The sequence below is a fragment of the Choloepus didactylus genome, chromosome 1 (assembly GCF_015220235.1).
Source record: "Choloepus didactylus isolate mChoDid1 chromosome 1, mChoDid1.pri, whole genome shotgun sequence".
In the NCBI taxonomy this organism is placed as follows: Eukaryota; Metazoa; Chordata; class Mammalia; order Pilosa; family Megalonychidae; genus Choloepus; species Choloepus didactylus.
The window spans coordinates 29,922,181-29,944,911 of record NC_051307.1 but is presented as its reverse complement, the minus strand read 5'-3'; the positions used below and the strand labels follow the sequence as shown (position 1 = coordinate 29,944,911).

The following is a 22,731-nucleotide window of genomic DNA, read 5'->3' as shown; positions in this document are numbered from 1 at the left end:
ATTGGCTTCATGTTGAGGCCCTCCTTCAGCACAGAGCCAGGCCATTTATAACACTGCCTTAGCCTTCAACTCCTACTTGTACTGAGCCTAACACCATGCAGAAGTAAAAGTTTATGATGTTCTTGGGTCATTTTGAGCATACTTCCTGCCTAAGTATGTGTGTGACATTGTAGATAACTCCAAATACTTGATAGCCTTTCCAAGCCCCTCATTCTCCCCCAAATAAAAAATTGCACTATCTCACTTATTCCTCTGCTTTTGATATATCTATTGTTTTTCTCAGTTATTAGTTTTGTCCCATGAGGCATAGCTTGTTTATTTGGCTTTCGTTGTTCTGAACCACACATCCCCTCTACTCTGATAGAGTTTCAGATTACATGAAATCAAAGATGGAACTTGTGGCAATTCTTTAGGGAAACCCTAAGAAGATCAAAACTTACAATCACAATTCCTTGAACACAAGGTCGGCTCTGCTCCTTTCTGAAGCAGTTACCTCCATTGGGAACATGGGTTGCCACTTCAGACCACCACCACACCAGAAAGGGAGTTGGGAGTAGGGTAAGCTAAAATGCCACAATGATCTCCCACTCTGTTTCAGTGACCTTATTTCAAGCTATCTTTCACTTGGTTGCTGTAAACCTCTGACTATCTTTTAGAGTTCTGATAAAGTTGATTCTGAAAGATCTGAAGTTTCTCAGTATTTCTTGAAATGGATGATCTCCAACTTTCTCAAATTCACTATTTTCAATTACCCAGTTATATATTGAATATTTTACGTGGTCTATTTTATATTTAATTACACAATGTTTAATTCTTATAAATATCATAAAAATATATTGTCTACCTGTTCCTAAAATCTGTTCACATTTATTGCCCAAACTTTCTTAATGTCTTTTCTGCTCAAAACCATCAGTATCCATATTTTTCAAAGCAATATCATCTTCTATGTTATCAAGAATATTGGTGTGCCACTTTGGATGTATTATGTCCCCCAAAATGCCATTATCTTTGATACAATCTTGTGGGGGCGGACATATTAGTGTTGATTAGATTGGAATTCCTTGATTGAGTGTTTCCATGGAGATTTGATTCAGTGACTGTGAGTGAAACTTTTGATTGGATAATTTCCATGGAGGTGTTACCTCGCCCATTCAATGTGGATGTTAATTGTACCACTGGAGTCATATAAAGGAGTTCACAGACAAGGAGCTGAGAGCAGCTGTGAGTGACATTTTGGAGAGCAACTGAGAGAAACATTTTGGAAACAGCCATTGAAAGCAGACTTATGCTATCTCAGAGTTTGCTCCAGAGAAGCTAAGAGAGGACAAAACACCCCAAGAGTACATTTTGAAGAATACACAGGAGCTGAGAGAGGAGCTGAACACAATGCAGGATCAGCAGATGCCAGTTACATGCCTTCCTAGCTAACAGAGGTTTTCCAGATGCCCATGGCCTTTCTCCAGTGAAGGTACCTGATTGTTGATGCCTTACTTTGGACATTCAATGGCCTTAAGGCTGTAACTGTGTAACCAAATAAACCCCTTTATAAAAGCCAATCCTTTTCTGGTATTTTGTGTTCTGGCAGCATTAGCAAACCAGAACAATTGGTAAAGTGCAGAATTTCTTAGAAGAATCAAGTAAAGAATAATAACAAGCAAGCAAGCAAACAAAATGAAAAAACAACTAAATCCAATGGTACAAACCTCTTCAGCCATCTTTGCTATTATATAGAGCTTGCTTGCTTGGGGTTCCTGATAAGACAATGTTGCTAAAGATGTCTGAATCACCACCCACTTCCCAAAGACATTTGATTTCTTTAGTTAAAAAGATTGTTTTATTATTGACTTACAGATTTTCTACCATATCCTGACACTTATTCAAGTTTTTAATGCATGCGTATGCAAAAATAACATCCATTCTGCCACCTGAAAAAGTGTTTTATCATCCTTAATATTTTGGTATACAAATTTCAGCATTTTGGGAGCTTGTTAAATGTTTGGGTCACTGTTTATTGTTAGTCAGATTCTTCTATTGTTTATTTTGTTTGCTACCCTAGTTTATAGGCTCTTTAAGAACTCATTTTAATGCTGAAAACTTTGAATAAACATTGTTTTCTTTGAGTCTTTACTTTTTCATTGACATTGTTTGCTTGTATGAATAAATGTTTATACATTACAGCTTCTCAACAATCCTGAGCCATGCTCTCATATTAGAGAAATATAGTATCAATTGTGTATCATTTCTTACAATAAGTGTCATCCTATTTATTGCCAAGGAAAATTCAGCACCTTGGGAGTATTTCTACCTAGAGAAACTAACTGATTTTATCTAGCAATTTTATTCACTATTGAAAGTATCCCAAGACTACATGAACATTTTCTACTAAGGGACCATCATTTCAACATGTTTTCTTTAAGATCAGGAGAAATGTGATATCAATTTTTGTCATCCTAATTAATCCCTTTGGTAATCCAACTCTTTTGGTGTATCTGTCCATGATTCTCTGTGGGTGGATGGGTGACACAAAGATACTAGAAGACTATCTGATTTTATCTAGCAATTCCATTCACTTTTTTTTTAAACTGAGGTAATTTGAACATTTTATAACAGAGTGCTGTCATTTCAATATCTTCAATCAGTTATGTCTTGATGGTCAAAATTAAGTTCAGAGAAGCAATTCCATAGTTGTTTTCGCTGTCTGCCATATCTTTAGAGATGAAACAATAAATGCAGCACATCAACAATGGGTGGTATTCACCTCATCTTCCAACAACTCTCTAGAGAGCTGAATTCCCCTTTCCCCACTTTGCTGTTGTGTTTGCTTGGTTTGGTTTTGTTTATGTGTGTGTGTGTGCTTTAGTTATAATCTGTATAGAGTCCATCCCTTCCAAATCACTTCATCCTTTATCATCACCAAATGCTTTCTAAAATATGCTTCTATTCATATGTTTATAGGTTTACACACAAGTATATACGTTTTTCACACCTCAAATCCTTCTTGTTGGTAGATTTTCTCCTTACAATATAGATGCATAGAATGTCAAGACATTTCCAACAAGGGAAATAAATCATCAAGAGTCACCTTTATTTTTGCTCCTTTTTTGAGGTATTGAACTTCCCAATAAGCTTCCTTCTTTTATCAACTATAAAATAGTCATACTTTTTCTCATATATTTTAGAAATCATAGTAATTGCATTTGATATATGATCCTATAAATGAAAATACCATGCATATATCTTACAAGGAGTCAACTCATTTAAACTGTTTCTTGAAAACATGTGAATATGTTAAAAGTCAGTGGTCACATGGGGCTGGGAGAGTTGGATATCCATATCCAAAAGAATGAAAGAGGACCCCTACCTCACATCCTACACAAAAATTAACTCAAAATGGACCAAAGATCTCAATATAAAAGAAAGCACCATAAAACTCCTAGAAGATAATGTAGGAAAACATCTTCAAGACCTTGTATTAGGTGGCCACTTCCTAGACTTTACACCCAAAGCACAAGCAACAAAAGAAAAAATAGATAGATGGGAACCCTTCAAGCTTAGAAGTTTCTGTATCACAAAGGAATTTCTCAAAAAGGTAAAGAGGCAGCCAACTCAATGGGAAAAATTTTTGGGAACCATGTATCTGACAAAAGACTGATATCTTGCATATATAAAGAAATCCTGCAACTCAATGACGACAGTACAGACAGCCCAATTATAAAATGGGCAAAAGATATGAAAAGACAGTTCTCTGAAGAGGAAATACAAATGGCCAAGAAACACATGAAAAAAGGTTCAGCTTCACTAGCTGTTAGAGAGATGCAAATTAAGACCACAATGAGATACCATCTCACACCAATTAGAATGGATGCCATTAAAGAAACAGGAAACTACAAATGCTGGAGGGGATGTGGAGAAATTGGAACTCTTATTCATTGTTGGTGGGACTGTATAATGGTTGAGCCACTCTGGAAGTCAGTCTGGCAGTTCCTTAGAAAACTAGAAATAGAGATACCCTTTGATCCAGCGATTGCACTTCTCGGTATATACCCGGAAGATCGGAGAGCAGTGACACAAACAGATATCTGCAAGCCAATGTTCATAGCAGCATTATTCACAATTGCCAAGAGATGGAAACAACCCAAATGTCCTTCAACAGATGAGTGGATAAATAAAATGTGGTATATACACACGATGGAATACTACACGGCAGTAAGAAGGAATGATGTCGTGAAACATATGACAACATGGATGAACCTTGAAGACATAATGCTGAGTGAAATAAGCCAGGCACAAAAAGACAAATATTATATGCTACCACTAATGTGAACTTTGAAAAATGTAAAAGGAATGGTTTATAATGTAGAATGTAGGGAAACTAGCGATAGAGAGCAATTAAGGAAGGGGGAACAATAATCCAAGAAGAACAGATAAGCTATCATGGGTAAATGTGGTGTTCTGGGAATGCCCAGGAATGACTGTGGTCTGTTGATTTCTGATGGGTATGGTAGGACCAGGTTCACAGAGGTGTTGCTATATTAGGTTACTTGCTTGGGGTAGAGTAAGAAAACGTTAGAAGTAAAGTAGTTATCTTAGGTTAGTTGTCTTTTTCTTACTCCCTTGTTATGGTCTCTTTGAAATGTTCTTTTATTGTATGCTTTTTTTTTAATTTTTTTTTATTTTTCATACAGTTGATTTAGAAAAAAAAAGTTTAAAAAAAACAAGGAAAAAAATATGCAGAGCCCCCTTGAGGAGCTGATGGAGAATGCAGGGGTATTGGCCTGCCTTACCTCGATGATTGTTAACATGCCCACAGACATAGAGGATTGGTGGTTTGATGGATTGAGCCCTCTACCACGGAATTTGCCCTTGGGAAGACTGTTGCTGCAAAGGAGAGGCTAGGCCTCCCTATAATTGTGCCTAAGAGCCTCCTCCTGAATGCCTCTTTGTTGCTCAGATGTGTCCCTCTCTCTCTAGCTAAGCCAACTTGAAATGTAAAATCACTCCTGTCCCCCCTACGTGGGATCAGACACCCAGGGGAGTGAATCTCCCTGGCAACGTGGAATATGACTCCCGGGGAGGAATGTAGACCCGGCATCGTGGGATGGAGAACATCTTCTTGACCAAAAGGGGGATGTGAAAGGAAATGCAATAAGCTTCAGTGGCAGAGAGATTCCAAAAGGAGCCGAGAGGTCACTCTGGTGGGCACTCTTACGCACAATTTAGACAACCCTTTTTAGGTTCTGATGAATTGGGGTAGCTGGTGGTGGATACCTGAAACTATCAAACTACAACCCAGAACCCATGAATCTTGAAAACAATTGTATAAAATGTGGCTTATGAGGGGGGACAGTGGGATTGGGGAAGCCATAGGGATCACACTCCCATTTGTCAAGTTTGTGGATGGATGAGTGGAAAGGTGGGGGAAGGAAACAAACAAGCAAACAAACAGACAAGGGCGCCCAGTGTTCTTTTTTACTTTAGTTGCTCCTTTTCACTTTATTATTCTGGTTTTTTTGTGTGGGTGGTAATGAGGGTGTCAGAGATTGATTTTGGTAATGAATGTACAACTATGTAATGGTACTGTGAACAATCAAATGCACGATTTGTTTTGTATGACTGCGTGGTATGTGAATATATCTCAATAAAATGAATAATTAAAAAAAGTCAATGGTCACAATATAGTTATATTCTTTCATGTACGCATATAGAGACCTTTTCAAGCAATAAAACATATTTTATTTAAAATGTGATCATCCAAATTTTGAAATGGAATCAATATTTCTGATGATATATTTCAAATAATACTTTTATTTATGTTTTTAAATGCCCTTCAATAGGTGAATAGATAAACTGTGGTACACCCATACAATCAAATATTACTCAGTAAGAAAAAGAAATGAATTATCAGGCCATGAAAATAAATGGAGGAAACTTAAATTACACTGATAGTGAAAGAAGTCAGTCTGAAAAGGTTAGATAGCATATGATTAAAGTATATGACATTCTGGAAAAGGCAGAATTATAGAGATAGTAGAAAGATCAGTGGTTGCCATGGGGAAGTGTGGGGTAAGATGAATAAGTTGAGTACAGGACATTTTTATCACAGTGAAACTATATTTATGATACTGTAATTGTGGATACATGGCATTATGCATTTATCAAAACCCATAGAACTGTACAACACAGAGTAAAACATAATATGAAATACAGATTTTAGTTAATAATAGTGTGTTGATATTGGTTCATCAATTATAACAATCATACCACACTAATGCAAGATATTAATGGGGGAAATGTGTGTAGGTGTGAAAGTGTGTATGGGAACTCTCTGTACATGCTGCACCATTTTTCTATAAACCTCGGCCTTCTTTAAAAAATGAAGTCTAAAAAAATTATACGGCTAGTTAGAAAAAAATACTTACTGCTATAATTTCTATTTAACAAAATATTTTTCATATATTTCCAAAAGGGAACTGTACACCAGATATAAAATGTGAACCACTTTTGCAAAATAATGAACACAATTTTGGTGATAAAAAGAGATCTAGGCAAAATGGAATTTCTTCTTTCTATATTTTTCTGAATGAAAATATATAATGGGTTGAATTTTCAAGTGAAAAATATAATTCTTAATGGTATTCTTAATCCCTCCAGGTTGAACTGATTCACGAGAGGAGTGATTAAGTGGAGAGTTGCAACGAGATTCTGTAATGAATTCATTTTATGATACATAGGAAATATTATTTTCTTTATTTTTCTAGGAAAGATGGATCAAAGGAACCAATAGTGGAGATGAGAACAGAGGATGAAAGAATTACTAATCATGAAGATGGGAGTCCAGTAAATGAGCCAAATGAAACCACACCACTAACAGAACCTGAGTATGTAGCTTGAAATGCATAATTACGTTTGGATACTTAATAGTAAAGTGAAAACACATTGTGCTTTGTAAAAAATTATGTAGTTTAGGTGAAAATAGGTGTGAATAAAACCCATTATTATTGTTCACATTATTATTATATGAATAATTATGTGAATAATATACCCATTTATACTTAAACATTTAGCACAAAACCTTCATATCAATGTCAGAAAAATCTACTGTTCAGACAAGACTTAAAGATAAACTGTTAAATCAGAAATATAGAAAAACTGGAAATTTTGATTCATTGGTATCATAGTGAAATTTGTGAAAGTTTCTTAATATTTAGGAAGAAAGGTTGCCGTTGTTATGTGAGTTACACTTGGAAACAATTCTCAAAAACTGTGCTCAGAAGTGATTAAAGAAATGACAAGAAAAAATAACAGTTAAAAGGGATCAAATATAGGAAATGTGATAAATCTGAAAAAGGGAGAATGTCCTGAAATATATCCATTTACATTAAATTCCAGAAATATATCCATTTGCTTTAAATTCAAAAGAAGACTAAAATCTGCCAAGAATATTGTTAATTCACCCATCTTATGAGTTATATTTAATAGAATGTTAGCAATTCTGGATAGATTTTCTTAAAAAAAAAAACTTGAGTACTGGTAAATCATCTACTTGACATGTAAAATATTTGGCTTTCTAATTCCAAAACACAAAATAATTGTAGTTTAATATAAACTATATGAATGAACTATATGAATTTAATATGCATTCTATTTTAATGTGGATTATCATTTCTGAACCAACCTATAATGAATGATTTGGTGCATTTAAGCCCCCAAACATATGACTCATTCAACATTCTGCATTGCATCATATTTTCAAAATAAAGAATTGTAAATCATTTTATTATCCATTAGATTCTTTTCTATCAGTTTGATGTAACTTTAACAAGACTGATTTCATTTTATTCTGTTAAGTTACTCTAAATTACCAAGCCATTGTAGTATATTTCATTTTACAGAAGAGTAATTTAAATGTCAATGGGTACTATTTGATGCTGAAGGACTACAGAATGTTTAGGATTGATTGCATAGATCCAGAAATAGATAGCATAATACTGTGTGATGTTAGCACAGTATTGTAAGTACACTGAACAAAGATGTCTGTGAGTAAAGCTGAAAGAGGTGGGATACGAGAATGTGTGACACCAGAGGTAAAGATAGATGATAAAGACTGGGACTGTGTAACGTGAGAAAAACTGGAGTGGCCAATGACTGTTACTAAATATACAAATATAAAAATGTTTTTGCATGTGGGAAAGCAAATGAATGTCAACCATGTAGAGAGTTGAAAAGGGGATGGTATTCAGGAAAAAAGATAATCAATGCAAACTGGAGTCTATGGTCAACAGTAACATTGTAATATACTGCCATTAAATGTAACAAAGGCAATATGCCAATGCTAAATGTATATGAGAGGGGGATATAGGGGAGTAATATGGAATTCTTGGTAGTGGTGTTATTTGCTGTCCTTAGTAGTATATTGTATTGTATGACGCTATTTTTTTTTTTATCATTTTTTTCTTATTGCTAAAAAAAAAAAAAAAACAATTAAATGTCAATGGCTACTGCTTGAAGTATACCTTAACGAATGGTTAAGTTTCCCTTGGTGAATGAAGTGTATTATTTCTCTATTTCCTTTCAGAAAATTACCTTTAAAAGAAGAAAATGGGAAAGAAGTCATAAATCCAGAAACTATAGAAATCAAAGTTTCTAATGACATCATCCAATCGAAAGATGACGACAGCAAAGCATAACAAGATTACGACGGCTTGAACAACACTAAAAAGAGCATTTGGATTGCAGTGACCCTATGACCAAAACTATTCCATTGACCTTAATTTCTTGGGAAACTTCTAGCTTGGAATAGCTTGTACACATATACATATGATCAAATACTCCTGTCCATGGTCCATTTTCTTTTGTTACTGTTGTTTATTTTGTTACATATTTCAATATAGAGACCTGACTGGTGCCAACTCTTGGGTATTAATTTGATTCTTTGAGTACTGCAATTTATTGTGTGGCTAAAGTGCTCTGTTTCTTAAGAACTAAATTTCATACTGCTGCCTCTAGAACAAAAACGGGTTTTAAAAAAAGCAAAACAAAGAACGCCTGGCATGTTCTTGAATTTTATCTTGGGCAATTAGATTTTCAATGTGGCTTTTCAGTTTAGAAATAAGGCACTTAATAAAGGTTACAATTTTAATCAAGAGAATTTTAGGTAACCTAAGGCTTAAAGGAGCCAGATATCCTTAGTGGATATTGAACATTGAGAGAAAGTTTGGAGAACTGTTTTCAAGTTATGAGTACAATGCTATTTCATTGTTGATTCTTGACAGAGAGAAGTGCCGGATCAAAATTGTTACCCATTTGAAATAATGTTAGTAGCGTGTGAAACTATTTAAAAGGACCCCTAAATCTCTATTTCTTTATATATGCCGTATTCATTCACAATGGATTACACAAACATTAAATATACTGCAAGTGAAAATAATGGTGATTTCTGCCCTCAGCTTCAAATAAAGCAAATTGAAATGAGAACAATATTAGTATGTTGTCTTGATATATTTATAAATATGTGATTATTTTTTATTTTTTAATAATATCAAACACCAAGTCTCTAGTGTTCAAATATTTCAAGTCATATCCTCAAATACATTTTTACCCCATAATGTTAGATAATCCTTGTGTAAAATGTCATTTTCCTAGTGTTATATGTCAATCTTTACATGTAATTGGCTAAATGGAAATTCAAATCTTCACATGGATCAAATTAAAGAGAAATTATTTAATGTTTAAATATGTCATAAAAATGCCAGTGATACAATATTGAATTGCCACTATTTGTTTTTATTCTCGATGTTGTAGCTAGAAGTCATTTTAAGATTTTGATAAAAAATTTTGGTTGAAGAAATTCATTAACTATTCAACACAAACTTTCTAATATCACTCGTTAGAGCCTAATACAGAATAAAATACTTATCAACTTCCAAGCTATGCAAGCTCCCAGAGGTAAAAGAGTGAAACGTGATTTTAATTTAAATGTAAGGTAAACACATGTATTTATGTTTATAGATATATATGCCAATTGGGAGCAGGTTTTTGGCTATTTCTTATCCTAGAGAACCCAAGGTTTCTTTAGGCCCCACTACATTCATAACCTTTAGTGTTTCAGGTGGTATTTAGCTCAGATATTGACTGGTTGGGGAATGTGTTCCAAAAGAACATTAGAAATTTCAACAGTGCAGAGCAAGCTGTTTTGGGAAGTCTCTATATAGAGATAATTTGATGAATATTAAATGAAATATTAATGCCAGTCATGAACACTTGCACTTACAAAGTGGTTGAAGCTGTTGGTCAAGGAGAGACAATTCCTTTATATCATTCCTCACTTTTTTTCACGGTCAGCAAGACAGAATGTGCCCATTTACATGTTAAGGCACAAAATCTCCACAGTGTGTTGTTGCCATAAGCCAGGGGCTTATAATGTAGGAATCTCTCCTTGCTTTTCTGGCATATTCCTGGACAAAAGAATTCCTGTGCCTATGGAGGAATATGAGTTATGTCTAAACAAACAAACTGTTAAGGTCGCTTTGACTAACTTGATTATCCAACTGGTTTCTTGACAGATTTGACTGTGGCTGGTTAGGTTCTCTTGTTTGATCATCGGTTTCATTTTACTGTTCTTTTCTTTTGTACCAATGTGCGAAAACTAGTCAAAATACTTGAATTAGTTTGTGTAAGTGTAAACGGGCTTAGTCAAGTGTCCATGAAGCAATAGCCATGAACGCTAATTTTTCCTGGATAGGGCTCTGTGGTTTTAAACTAATGATGATGAGTTAGGAAAGCTGAGAAAGTGATTTAGCATGTTTACTGTTGTCATATTTGTGCTAAACTTGGAAAGCAGAAATAATAATAAGATATTTTGTTGTTTTCTCAATTTCAAAGTTCAGTTTTTTTTTTTTTTTTTTTTTTTCATTTCTTTGGACTTTCCATGGAAAGCAATTCACTGAAAATATATATATTTTTAATGGTATGTAACTTTTAAATTTGTTGCTACCACTCATGTGGGATAATGATCTGAGATGAAAAGATAATGTGAAACTAATTCCAGACAGACTGTTTCAAGTGCACTGTTTCAATTGTCTGAGTGGTTTTTACTTTTTGCCCTTAAAATTCTATGCCATGCGGGAGCAAGGCAATATTGTGAAAATCCTTTTTATTTTTTTTTGACAGACATTTCAATGGAATGCTCCAACTTACTCTATTTGTACAAATTTCCAAATAAGAGATGGCTTGTAGTAAATTGTAAAATATGAGTAGAAATGAAATAATCTGTTTCTTATTTTTCATTCTTATTCTAGACTAAACATAACATATAACTGTATAAATGTTATTTTTGCTGTCTGAAAGTACTCTTACATGTTAGTATAAAATATCAGAAGAGTTGACTGAATATACATATTGTTTAAATAATCTGAACCCTATGTTACTTTAAACCAAGAAGCCAAGAGCTAACTGATAGGTTATGTGCAATTAGGCAATGACAATCTATGTACCACAACATATAAGAGGAAACAATAATATCAGCATTTAACAGATTTTGTTTTTAAAACTGGGACAAGCTAATTATTTTGCAATGATTTCAAAAGGAATTTAAGTAAGAATTGTGATTCCTAAGATCATTATTTTTGTGGGGTAAGACATATTGCCATTGTGTTGATACTAATGGAAAACATTAATGTTTCTTTGTTTTCTTTTACTTTTAACATTAATACTTATAAAAGTATTTTTTCAAAGGCTATTTCACATGAATCTTAGTCTTTGAATTAAATATTTATTCAAATAAAAGGGTTTTATTGATAAGTTTATTTATTTGAGTGCCAACGATTTGTAATTTTATAATCATTCCTTTATTTTATGCTTATTTTTAATAATTAAGATGTATTTGTGCCTTTGGATTAGCATGACACTGTTTTAGTAAAAGAAAAAAAACACAACTGCAATATTTACTGATAGACTTTGCTCATATTGTGACACGTGAATGATGCTATCTCATTTACATTCAGTGAGTAAGCTCAATTCAAGCCAATTTACCATAAGTACAAAAATCTAAATATAGCAAATTATACTATGTAACTTATTTCCACTCCTGACAAAATGATTCTTTTGATGTATACTCATGAAGTGAAATATATTAATTTGTTCTATATTGTTGTTTTAGACAATAAATACATTCTAAATATTGTTGAAATTAAGTTTTACCATCTGTAAGTCAAAGACAACCAATAACTTGTTAAAATATGGTAAATCACTATGGTGTCATTTGAATCTACATTGCAACTATTGGTATAAATTTGATTTGGGATTGTAAATGATCCTTCATTGCTGATGACAAAGTAATCACTGATGAAAATATATACAGTTGAAGTGGCAGAAAGAATAATTTCCATTTCTTATAAGAAATATTGGAATAGCTTATTATAGTTATTTATAAAGTTTGCAATGTTCTTTTCATGGAGAATAATGTAAATGCTCAATTTAAATTCCTGATGGAGTTCTTTACCATTATCATATCCAGAATGCTTATTCCACAAACTTTACCAGAAGGTGATAATATTTTTTAAAATGATATTATTAGTATTATCTTTAGAGAGAAGAGATTTTCATCTTCTTATAAGCTCTTTGAAGCATTTTTACATAATTTCTCATTGAAATTGCCTATGGATATATTGACATACTAAAACCAAACTGAGGAAGATCACAGAAATGAAATACTTCAATCCTAAAATGGAAATCTTTCAGGCAAATAATCTACTGATAGGCTATAATGATGTTTCAAGATGAGACAATTACGATTATAATGGGAAAGTTATAAAAGAGTCAAGTCACAGTAGTTGCTGAACTGATACAATTTTTTCCATTTCCCTCCTTTCTTTTAAAAAATTGCACTTACTTATGTAGATGCAGCCATTTAACATTATAAAAATGCTCATAGATTAATTTTTTTCCTTCATATAAAAGTTAAATACTTTTATATTAGATATTATGCTAAAATGTTTGATAGCACATTTAATGTTAGAAAAACAGCCCATCAATACTATAGTATTTTATCAGTAATTTAAATATGTTAGTTGGTATCAACTGTTTTATTTTATGTTTAATAAAAATTTCAGTATTTTAGTCCACACAATGTTCTTAACTACTGGTATAAAAATCACCTATCAATTTAAATATTGCTACTTCAATTTTTTTTTCTGAAGTTAAAACATGTACCTTTTGGTATCTGATTTTAGCCTTCCTTGAAAGAGAATTAGCAAAGTGATGACTGCTGGAGCATTTCAAGTCACAACCAGGCGTATGAAAGTAAAGGAACAAAGAACTGAAAGAATTCAGAAATGCAAACTGGAATCTTACATTGGGAATAGATGTAAGAGCTGAGTATGAGAAGTTCTCAACTGGGACTAGGAACATTATTAAGATGAAAATTCAGGCCAATAAAACATACTAAAATAAAGGAGAAAACTTAGTGAAATCCAGAGGAGAAAGTTCACAGAAATGGAACCGATGATTCAATTTTGCAAATCGGAGTTTTTTTAGGGAATCACATGCATAATATAAAATAAATAGTACTGTTAAGAGAAAATATATTTGGTTACACCCTTAAAGGAATGTTCATGGTCTAGTATTTGCCTCTCAAGCCTGTTAGGAATAGATGAACTATTCAGAAGTAAAATTTTTTTTTTTTTGGTATGTGGATTCTATGCTGTGTCCAGTATGCATTAAAACATATTTTCTTCTATTTTCTTTAACTTATATATATATATATATATACCACTCCAACTCTATATTCTTAAGTTAGCTACCACAAAATTTTCCTAAGGTTTCAATATAGTATGTCCCTATGAAATGCTGTATATATATGTCTAAACTGTAAAAAATTATACTGCAAATGTTGAAGTTTTGTATTTATGAGAGACATTGAAGTATGGCTTACAGTAAATCAAAATTGTCACTCTTCACCATTTGTATATTAATAGTAAAGATACTTTTACTTTAATAAAGTGTTGCATTTTATGTTTATTTTGAATAATATCTCTGTGATGTGTGAGCCTATGACTTGACAAATCCTTTAGGTTTAAAGAAAAATTCCAAACATATTTCCATATATTCAAAAGAAGAGAGTGCTTCTTTCCCCTTGCCTCATCCTGAAACACAAATCTTTTGGTTTCTACATTTTTGCACAGGTCAGAGAGTTTAATGAGTAAACAGTTGGTTAACCAGCAGTTCTCAAAATGTGTTCTCCAGATCAGCAGTATCACTATCACCTGGGAAATTGTTAGAAATATAAATTCCTGGGCCCCACCACAGAGCTTTTGAGTCAGAAGATATGTGAATTCTATGCTGTGTCCAGTATGAATTAAAACATATTATCTTCTATTTTCTTTAACTTATATATACATACCACTCAAACTCTATAGTCCAGTAGTTACCAGCCTTCTGGTGATTCTGATGCATGCTGAAATGTGAGCACCCCTGAGATGAAGACACATTTTTGAGTGACAAGGTTGTATTAACTTCCATTTCATATTAGCATTTTATTTCTCATTATTATAAAGATTATTTTCTTGCAGGACTTCAGGAATTACAAAAGGATAGAAGCTAACATTCCTCACATACTTTGACAAGATGCTTTCATTTTAACCAATGTGAAGTGTGACTTGCTAAAATGAAAGAAGGATTAATGAATGGTATATTTTCACAGGGGGATAATTTTCAATACAAACTTTACAAATCTCACAAAGTACTTACACATATTGAGAAAAATAATATTAAATTGGCAGTTGGTTTTTAAGGGGAAAACGGCACATATGTGTTTGTTCTCTCAGTATCCTGTATTCATTAAAAGGACAGTTATAATGAAATGTGAAATATAACATGAGAAAGAAGCCAAAACTAAGTCTATGATCTCTGATGGAAACTGAACAGGTAAAATTTTAATATTCTACAGAATTTTTCCTATCTTTTTTTTTTTAAAACCCATCCATTGCCTAAAATAAAGGCTCTTTACTACTTCTTGTATAGATTAAGAATGTCTGTCTCCTAAGATTCATACCAGGATTTCAAACTTCTGTGTTTTTTATTTCCAAAATGACATTTCCAATACAAAGAACATCCTCAAAATACAAATAACCTTTTCTATTTTATGTGAAGGGTCTTGACATAACTTTGCTCTCCATAACCAAATGCATACATTTGTGTATTTTATCTTTCCTGGATAACTTAACTTTTTCTTCCATAGCTAGAATTTTGGATGGAGAAGGATGTAAAAAACTGGAATAAAATCAAATTCATCCAAAATTGAATTTTAATTTACTCTGACTTTTTATTAATCTAGCAGGCTATACATGAGCATGTTTCCAGTATGTAGATGTTTTAGTACTGGGAAAAATTAAGTTGATCATTTAATTCATATAAACATCTTTTCTTCCATCTCCAAGAAGAAAGCATGATTACCACAATCAATTACAAACATTTGTATACTATCATTTCTGGAGGTCAAGCAATGACATTCTCTTGGAAGAATCATTTTAAAAATGGAGGGCTTTAGATGGGAGATCCAATTTTCCTTGTAGGAAGTAGCCAACTTATTGTAACATTGTATTATTTATAAACAAAAATCCAACCGTGCTAAAGTGGAGGATAGGGCAACATGATCAAGATCATTCGTTGGTATTTGGGGAAGATTTTTCACCAGGTCTGTCCATGGGAGGCTCTCCTCCCAGTTTTAATGGAAGCATTCTCAGAAAAGCTTAAATGGCATTTGCACTAACTCAGAAACAAATAGATACACAGCTTTACTCACCTGAGAAAAGATGAGGGAAGAATTTCCCACTAAGTTGCAATGGTGATAGAACTGGGATCCTTGAAGCAATACTGGGAAATATGTAAGAACCTAGGCAATGGAATGAGAATAAACCTGAGTTCACATTAATATTCTACCTTCTGTTCCTAGCTCTGGACAGTAGCAATTTATAAAACATTTTCATTTTTAGTTTACTCATCAATAAAATAGAGGTACTAAAGCGAAAATATCTAACTCTAATAGTTGATTTGAGGACTTACTGAGATAATGTTTATGAAGATTTTCATGTACCATATACCACAGAGCAAGTACCAGTAAATGCTAGCTATGATTATCTCTATATCATTCATGTTATAACACTGATTAGGATAAGTTATATTACTCTGTCATATTTGTAATTCTTTATAGAACATAAATTACAATGGTTTCATATATCATTAAATAGTGTATTAATAAAATAAATTTGAGTCATTTAAAAGTTGAAAGAAGGCTTTCATTTTATTGTTTCCTCTACTTCTGTTTCAGTTATCTGTTGCTGAATAACAAACCAAACCAAAATGTAGTACTTAAAACAGCAACACTATGCTATCTTTCATGATTCAGTAAATTTTCTTGTCTAAGTTTAGGTATATTCTGCTTTAGATGGTATAGCTGGCTACTTGCTTCTAAGAGGGAGCCTTCCAAATGCAGTAGTCCCAACAAGTAAACACTTATCAATCCTGTTTGCTTCACACTTGGAATGCCCCACTGGATATCAGTCATAGTCTCTCTCTCTCTCTCTCTCTCTCTCTCTCTCTCTCTCTCTCTCTCTCTCTGTGTATGTGTGTGTGTGTGTGTGTGTGTGTGTGTGTGTGTGTTAGTGGATGGAAGGGAAGCAAACTAGGGCAGGGTTCTTTGAACACCATCAATCTTGCAGTGTATGATCACTTCTTTCTGTTCTCTAATGTTTCACACATTTTCTACCTGCAAAATTCACTAACCCTTATCCCAACACACCCAAAGACTCATTTTATTATGGGATCAAGATCAGGCTTGAATATGAGAATTTATTCAACAAAATTAGTTCCAGGTGCAGATGATACTCCTTGGGTATTATACCTTAGGTGCAGAGACCTGCTTATTAAAAGATAATTTAGCAGTCCTAAAAAACCCTGTGGACAATGGTGTGACAGGGACAGGATAATAATAATAGGCTCTGTCCTTCAAAAAATAAATAGGGAAAGAAAAGAAACACTTGACAGTTATTTGTCCATAACAATTTTGAAATTCAGCCAGGCAAAAGTTGCCAATTCCCCCTGCCTTCAGGCTAGGAAATATTCTCTGTGTCTACTCCCTGGGAGCCACTACTAAATCCTTTGCTCTCATGGTTCTTAGAGACTCTTTTTCAGTAGTCCTTACTTCTCTATAGGAAGCAGTCTGTGACTGCAGCAGAGTAAATTTCTTGCCTGATTCCTGCCCAGTTGCACATAGTACCTTTGAAACGTATTTTCATTTAGACTGTTTCAGTTCCTGTGGGTTCAAGCTGGTACAACTCCTTTAAAAACACTGTGGAAGGTATATGGGCGAGTGAGCATACAGTTTATCTGGGGACATTTTTGGAAATGATTATTGGATGGATGAGGCGTAAGAAGAGACTTTTCATGGTACTTGTTTATGCCTTCTTACTTTTAAACATGCAGATGCAATTCTCACCCCCAGAATTAAAGTTTTCAAAATAATGAGTTTTCGACATATCAAATCAGTCTTCAGAATGTTCAAATCGAAGCTCATTGTTTCCTTCCCATTTTGCCGAAGTTAAAAAATCCCACTCTCGTATATTTTCAAGATAATTCCTTCTCTATGTTGGACTGAAAAATGGGATACTATTGGCTAATGACCTTAAGACTCTTCAAAGCACATTTGTGTGGCTAAGAAGGTCTACAAGGCACTTCCTTCCATTTCTACAGGGCAAACAAGGACACATTTGAATTGATTTTTGACCACATGCCATTTCCTACTTTGAGAAACTTTGGACTGCTGGACAAAAGCACATGCTGGGTAAGAAATAATCCCTCTGAATTCTGATTGAAAATGAAGCACATTTCTCTTTACCACATCTTCCTCTTACGAGACCTTATTGTACCTGAGCAGGAAAAAAAGACAATTAACAGTTTCAACATGTTGCCTGGAAATCTCCTTAGTCATATTCAAAAATTCACTAGGTACATTTTCAATTTTCCAGTGTATCATAGGCAACAATTAAGCTATTTGTTCTACCTGTACAGACATAGTTCCCTTTTTCTTTACCCATCACTGTTTTAACAACATCCACGGGCACTTTACTTACTTCCATTCAGGCTTCCATCTCTTACCTAGCCTCAAAGGCAATGACAAAAATTTTAAATTTTTGTTACAAGAGCAGCCCACTGAAAATTACCAGTTTAAGGTTCACTTTTCTGTGTCTTATTAGTTTCCATTTGCAGCTATAAAAAAAATTACCACAAGCTTAGTTAATTTGAAACAATGCATATTATTATCTTACAGTTCTGAAGGTAAGAATTCTGATATGGGTTTCATTGGGCTAAAAATCAAGCTATCAGGAAGACCGTGTTACCTCTGAAGGTTTCTAGAGACTGCCATATTCCTTAACTCAAGGTACCTTTCCATTTGCAAAGTGATCATTTACATTACTTGACATCTGTTTCTCTGACTCTCCTACCTAAATCTTTCCTCTTTTCACTTTCAGCCTATTTTTGTCCTTGTGTCTAAAGTGAGTTTCTTGTAGACAGCATAGAGATGGGTCCTGTTTTTTAATACATTCAGCCAGTCTATGTCTTTTTATCAGGGAGTTTAATCCATTAACAGTTAGTGTTATTACTGTAAGGGCAGTACTTTCTTGTACCATTTTGTCTTTCGTTTTTTTTTTTGTTGTTGTTGTTGAGATTGTTCACAAACCATACAATTATCCAAAGATTCAAAGTGTACAAACAATTGCCCAAGGTACCATCATATGTCTGTACATGCATCACCACAATTATTTTTTTTTTCAATTTTTAGAACATTTTCATTACTCCAGAAAAGAAATAGAGACAAAAGAAGGAAACTCAAATCCTCCCATACCCCTAACCAACCGCCCTCTATTATTGATTCATAGTATTGATATAGCACATTCGTTACTGTTGATGAAAGAATGTTAAAATACTACTAACTGTAGTATATAGTTTGAAATAGGTATACTTTTTTTCCTATATACCCCTCTATTATTAACTTCTAGTTATAGTGTCATACATTTGCTCTAGTTCATGAGAGAATTTTTAAATATTTGTACAGTTAATTACAGACATTGTCCACCACAAGGTTCACTGTTTTATACATTCCCATCTTTTAACCTCCAACTTTACTTCTGGTGACATATGTGACTGTGAGTTTACCCTTTCCACCACATTCACAGATCATTCAGCACTGTTAGTCATTCTCACAATGTGCTACCATCACCTCTGTCCACTTCCAAACGTTTAAGTTCACCTAGTTGAACATTCTGCTCATAATAAGCAACCACTCCCCATTCTTTAGCCCTGTTCTCTATCCTGGTAACTTATATTTCATGTCTATGAGTTTACATATTATTATTAGTTCATATCAGTGAGACCCTGTAATATTTGTCCTTATGTGTCTGTCTTATTTCAGTCAATATAGTGCCCTCAAGGTTTCTTCATCAACCCATTTTTTTAATATGGTTTTTTCACACACCATACATTCCATCCTAAGTAAACAATCAGTGGTTCCCTGTATAGTCACGTATTTATGTATTCACAACCATCACCACTATCTGTATAAGGACATCTCCATTTCTTCCACAAAGAAGGAGGGAGAGTCAAAGAAGGTAGAGAGACAAAGGGAAAAAAAAAGAGAAAGAAACATGACAACATGATAACCAGTAAGCGATAAAAGGAAAGATAGCATGAAACCAAAGTAGAAAAAAGAGTCAGACCGTATCCCCAATGCCAAGAGTCCCATACCTCTCCCTTGTGTCCCCCCATATGCATTGAGCTTCTGTATATTGCTTTTCTTACCTTAAAGGAAGCATAATACAATGTTTCTGTTAACTATAGTCTCTAGTTTGCATTCATTGTATTTTTTTACCCAAAATCACCCTATTTTTAACACCTTGCAAGATTGACATTCATTTGTTCTTCCTAATGTAAAAACATATTTGGACTTTTTATCACAGTTGTTGAGCACCCTAGGTTTCCCTGAGGTATACAGTCCCAGTCTTTATCTTTCCTCTTTCCTTCTGGTGTCCTACATTCTCCTAACCTTCTTCTTTCGACCATACTCACAGCCATCTTTATTCAGTGTACTTACATTGCTGTGCTGCTATCTCCCAAAATTGTGTTCCATACATCTCACTCCTGTCTTTTCTTTCTGTCTATAGTGTTCCCTTTAGTGTTTCCTGTAAAGCAGGTATCTTGTTCACAAACTCTGTCATTGTCTGTTTGTCAGAGAATATTTTAAGCTCTCTCTCATATTTGAAGGACAGTTTTGACAGATACAGGATTCTTGGTTGGTGGTTTTTCTCTTACATTGTCTTAAATGTATCACCCCACTTCCTTCTTGCCCCTGTGGTTTCTATTGAGAAATCCACACATTGTCTTATCAAGCTTCCTTTGTATGTGATGAATCACTTTTTTCTTGCTGCTTTCAGGATTCTTTCTTTATCTTTGACATTTGATAATCTGATTAAGTATCTTAGAGTAGGCCTGTTCAGATCTATTCTGTTTGGGGTATGCTGCACTTCTTGGATTTGTAATTTTATGTCTTTCATAAGAGATGGGAAATTTTTGTTGATTATGTCCTTTATTATTGCTTCTGTCCTTTTCCCTTCTCTTCTCCTTCTGGGACACACACGACATGTACATTTCTGTGTTTCAAGTTGTCATACAATTCCCAGAGATGTTGCTCTTATTTTTCCATTCTTTCCTCTATCTGTTCTTTTGTGTGTAGGCTTTCAGTTGTCTTGCTTTCCAGTTCCTGAGTTTTTTCTTCTGCCTCTTGAGATCTGCTGTTGTATATCTCCATTGTATCTTTCATCTCTTGTGTTGTGCCTTTCATTTCCATAGATTCTGCCAGTTCTTTTTTCAAACTTTTTATTTCTCCCTTATTTATGCCCAGTGTTTTCTTTATACACTTCATCTCTTTTGTCATATCTTCCCTAAGCTTTTTTTAATTGATTTAGCCTTAGTTGTTTCAATTCCTGTATCTCAGTGGAAGTGGAAGTTTGTTCCTTTGGGCCATAACTTCATTTTTTCTTAGTGTAGGTTGCAGTTTTCTGTTGTCTAGGGATTTAGTTTCCTTTATTACCCCAATCAGGTCTTCCCAGACCAGAATGGGCTCAGGTCTCAGAAGGCAGCAATAGTATCTCATCTCCCTAAGAGTGTGTCTTAGAAGATTGATACACCCTTTGAGGCCTCAAGCCACTTTGATTTCTGCCCAGCAGGTGGCACCTGTCAGCCTGGCCCTCCAGACTGGTATAAGAAGGTTTGGCCCATGGCTGTTTTTACCCAGGCTCTGGGGTCTGGTTCTGAATGGAAGACTGGTAATAGAGCTTGGCACTACCTGTTTTTTCTTAGGGAAAATACATTCCCTGAGAAGATATTATTTGCATTAGAATAGTCTTTCTGACTCTGCTTTCTCCACCCTTGTCTGAGTCAGAGCACTGGGAACTGAAAATTGCTGAGGTTTTCTCCACTGAGCTGAAAAGGGACAGAAAGCCCTCTTTCAGGGCTAGTCCATAGCCACCCTTAGTTTAATCCTTGGCCAGAGACAGTACCCAGTCCTCTGGGCTCACCCTCTCTCCCAGAGAGGTCCTCCAGCTCTTCAAGTTCAGTCATTACCAAAACCACTGTCTGCTTCTTGGGGATTCATAGCTTGTATTGAACAGTCAACATTTGTTAATTAAAACCTCAGTTGAAGCTAGGCTGAGGTATATTTGCTTGCTTGAGAATGCTGCTCTCTAGCACAGCAAAGCTTTGCAGTTTGGGCTGCTGTGGGGGAGGGACTCTCAGCTCATATCTGCAGTTTTTGCTTCAGATTTTTTTCTGTGATCTCAGGCATTCCTCCCCATCCAGGTTGGTGTATGATGTGTGGACAGTTACATTTTTCCCCCAGCAGTTATTCCAGATTATTTAGTAGTTGTTCCTGGTTGTTTATTTAGTTGTTCTAGGGGTCTAACTAGCTTCCACTCCTCTGTATGCCACCATCTTCCCCCTCCTATCTGTCTTTTGGATTTTATATGTCATATCTTATTTTTCTCTCTCTCTCCTTTTACGTTCCTGATATTTTTGTTTCTACTCTCTCCTGTCTTTTCCTATCAGCCTGTAGCATTCCCTTTAGTATTTCTTATAGAGCAAGTTTCTTATTCACAAATTCTCTCACTGTCTGTTTGTCTGAAAATATTTTAATCTCTCCCTTGTTTTTGAAGGACAGTTTTGCCAGATATAGAATTCTTGGTTGGCAGTTGTTCTCTTTCAGTATCTTAAATATATCACACCACTGCCTTTTCACCTCCATGGTTTCTGCAGAGAAATCTGTACATACACTTATCGAGCTTCCCTTGTATGTGATGGATTGCTTTTCTCTTGCTGCTTTTAGTATTCTCTCTTTGTCTTTGACATTGGACAATCTGATTAGTAAATGTCTTGGAGTAGTCTTTTGGGATCTATCCTGTTTGGGGTATGCTATGCTTCTTGAATCTGTAAATTTGCGTCTCTCATAAGAGTTGGGAAATTTTTAGTGATTATTTCTTCTATTATTCTTTCTGACCCCTCTCCCTTCTCTTCTCCTTCTGGGACACCCATAACATGTATGTCCATTTGGTTCATGTTGTCATTCATCTCCCTAAGACACTACTTATATTTTTTCATTCTTTTCCCTAACTGTTCTTTTGTGTGTAT

At 34.3% G+C, this 22,731-nt stretch overlaps 1 protein-coding gene across 1 annotated transcript in view; it reads left to right on the top strand.

The window, feature by feature from the left end:
* The window catches only part of NCAM2 (neural cell adhesion molecule 2), a 571,781-nt gene extending 557,771 nt beyond the window's left edge, over positions 1-14,010 (top strand). Inside the window, exons 17-18 of the mRNA XM_037833245.1 lie at positions 6,759-6,878; positions 8,576-14,010. Coding sequence (XP_037689173.1) covers positions 6,759-6,878; positions 8,576-8,687 — 232 coding nt within the window. The 3' untranslated portion in view covers positions 8,688-14,010. The remainder of the gene's footprint in view (positions 1-6,758; positions 6,879-8,575) is intronic.
* The last annotated feature ends 8,721 nt before the right edge of the window (positions 14,011-22,731 follow it).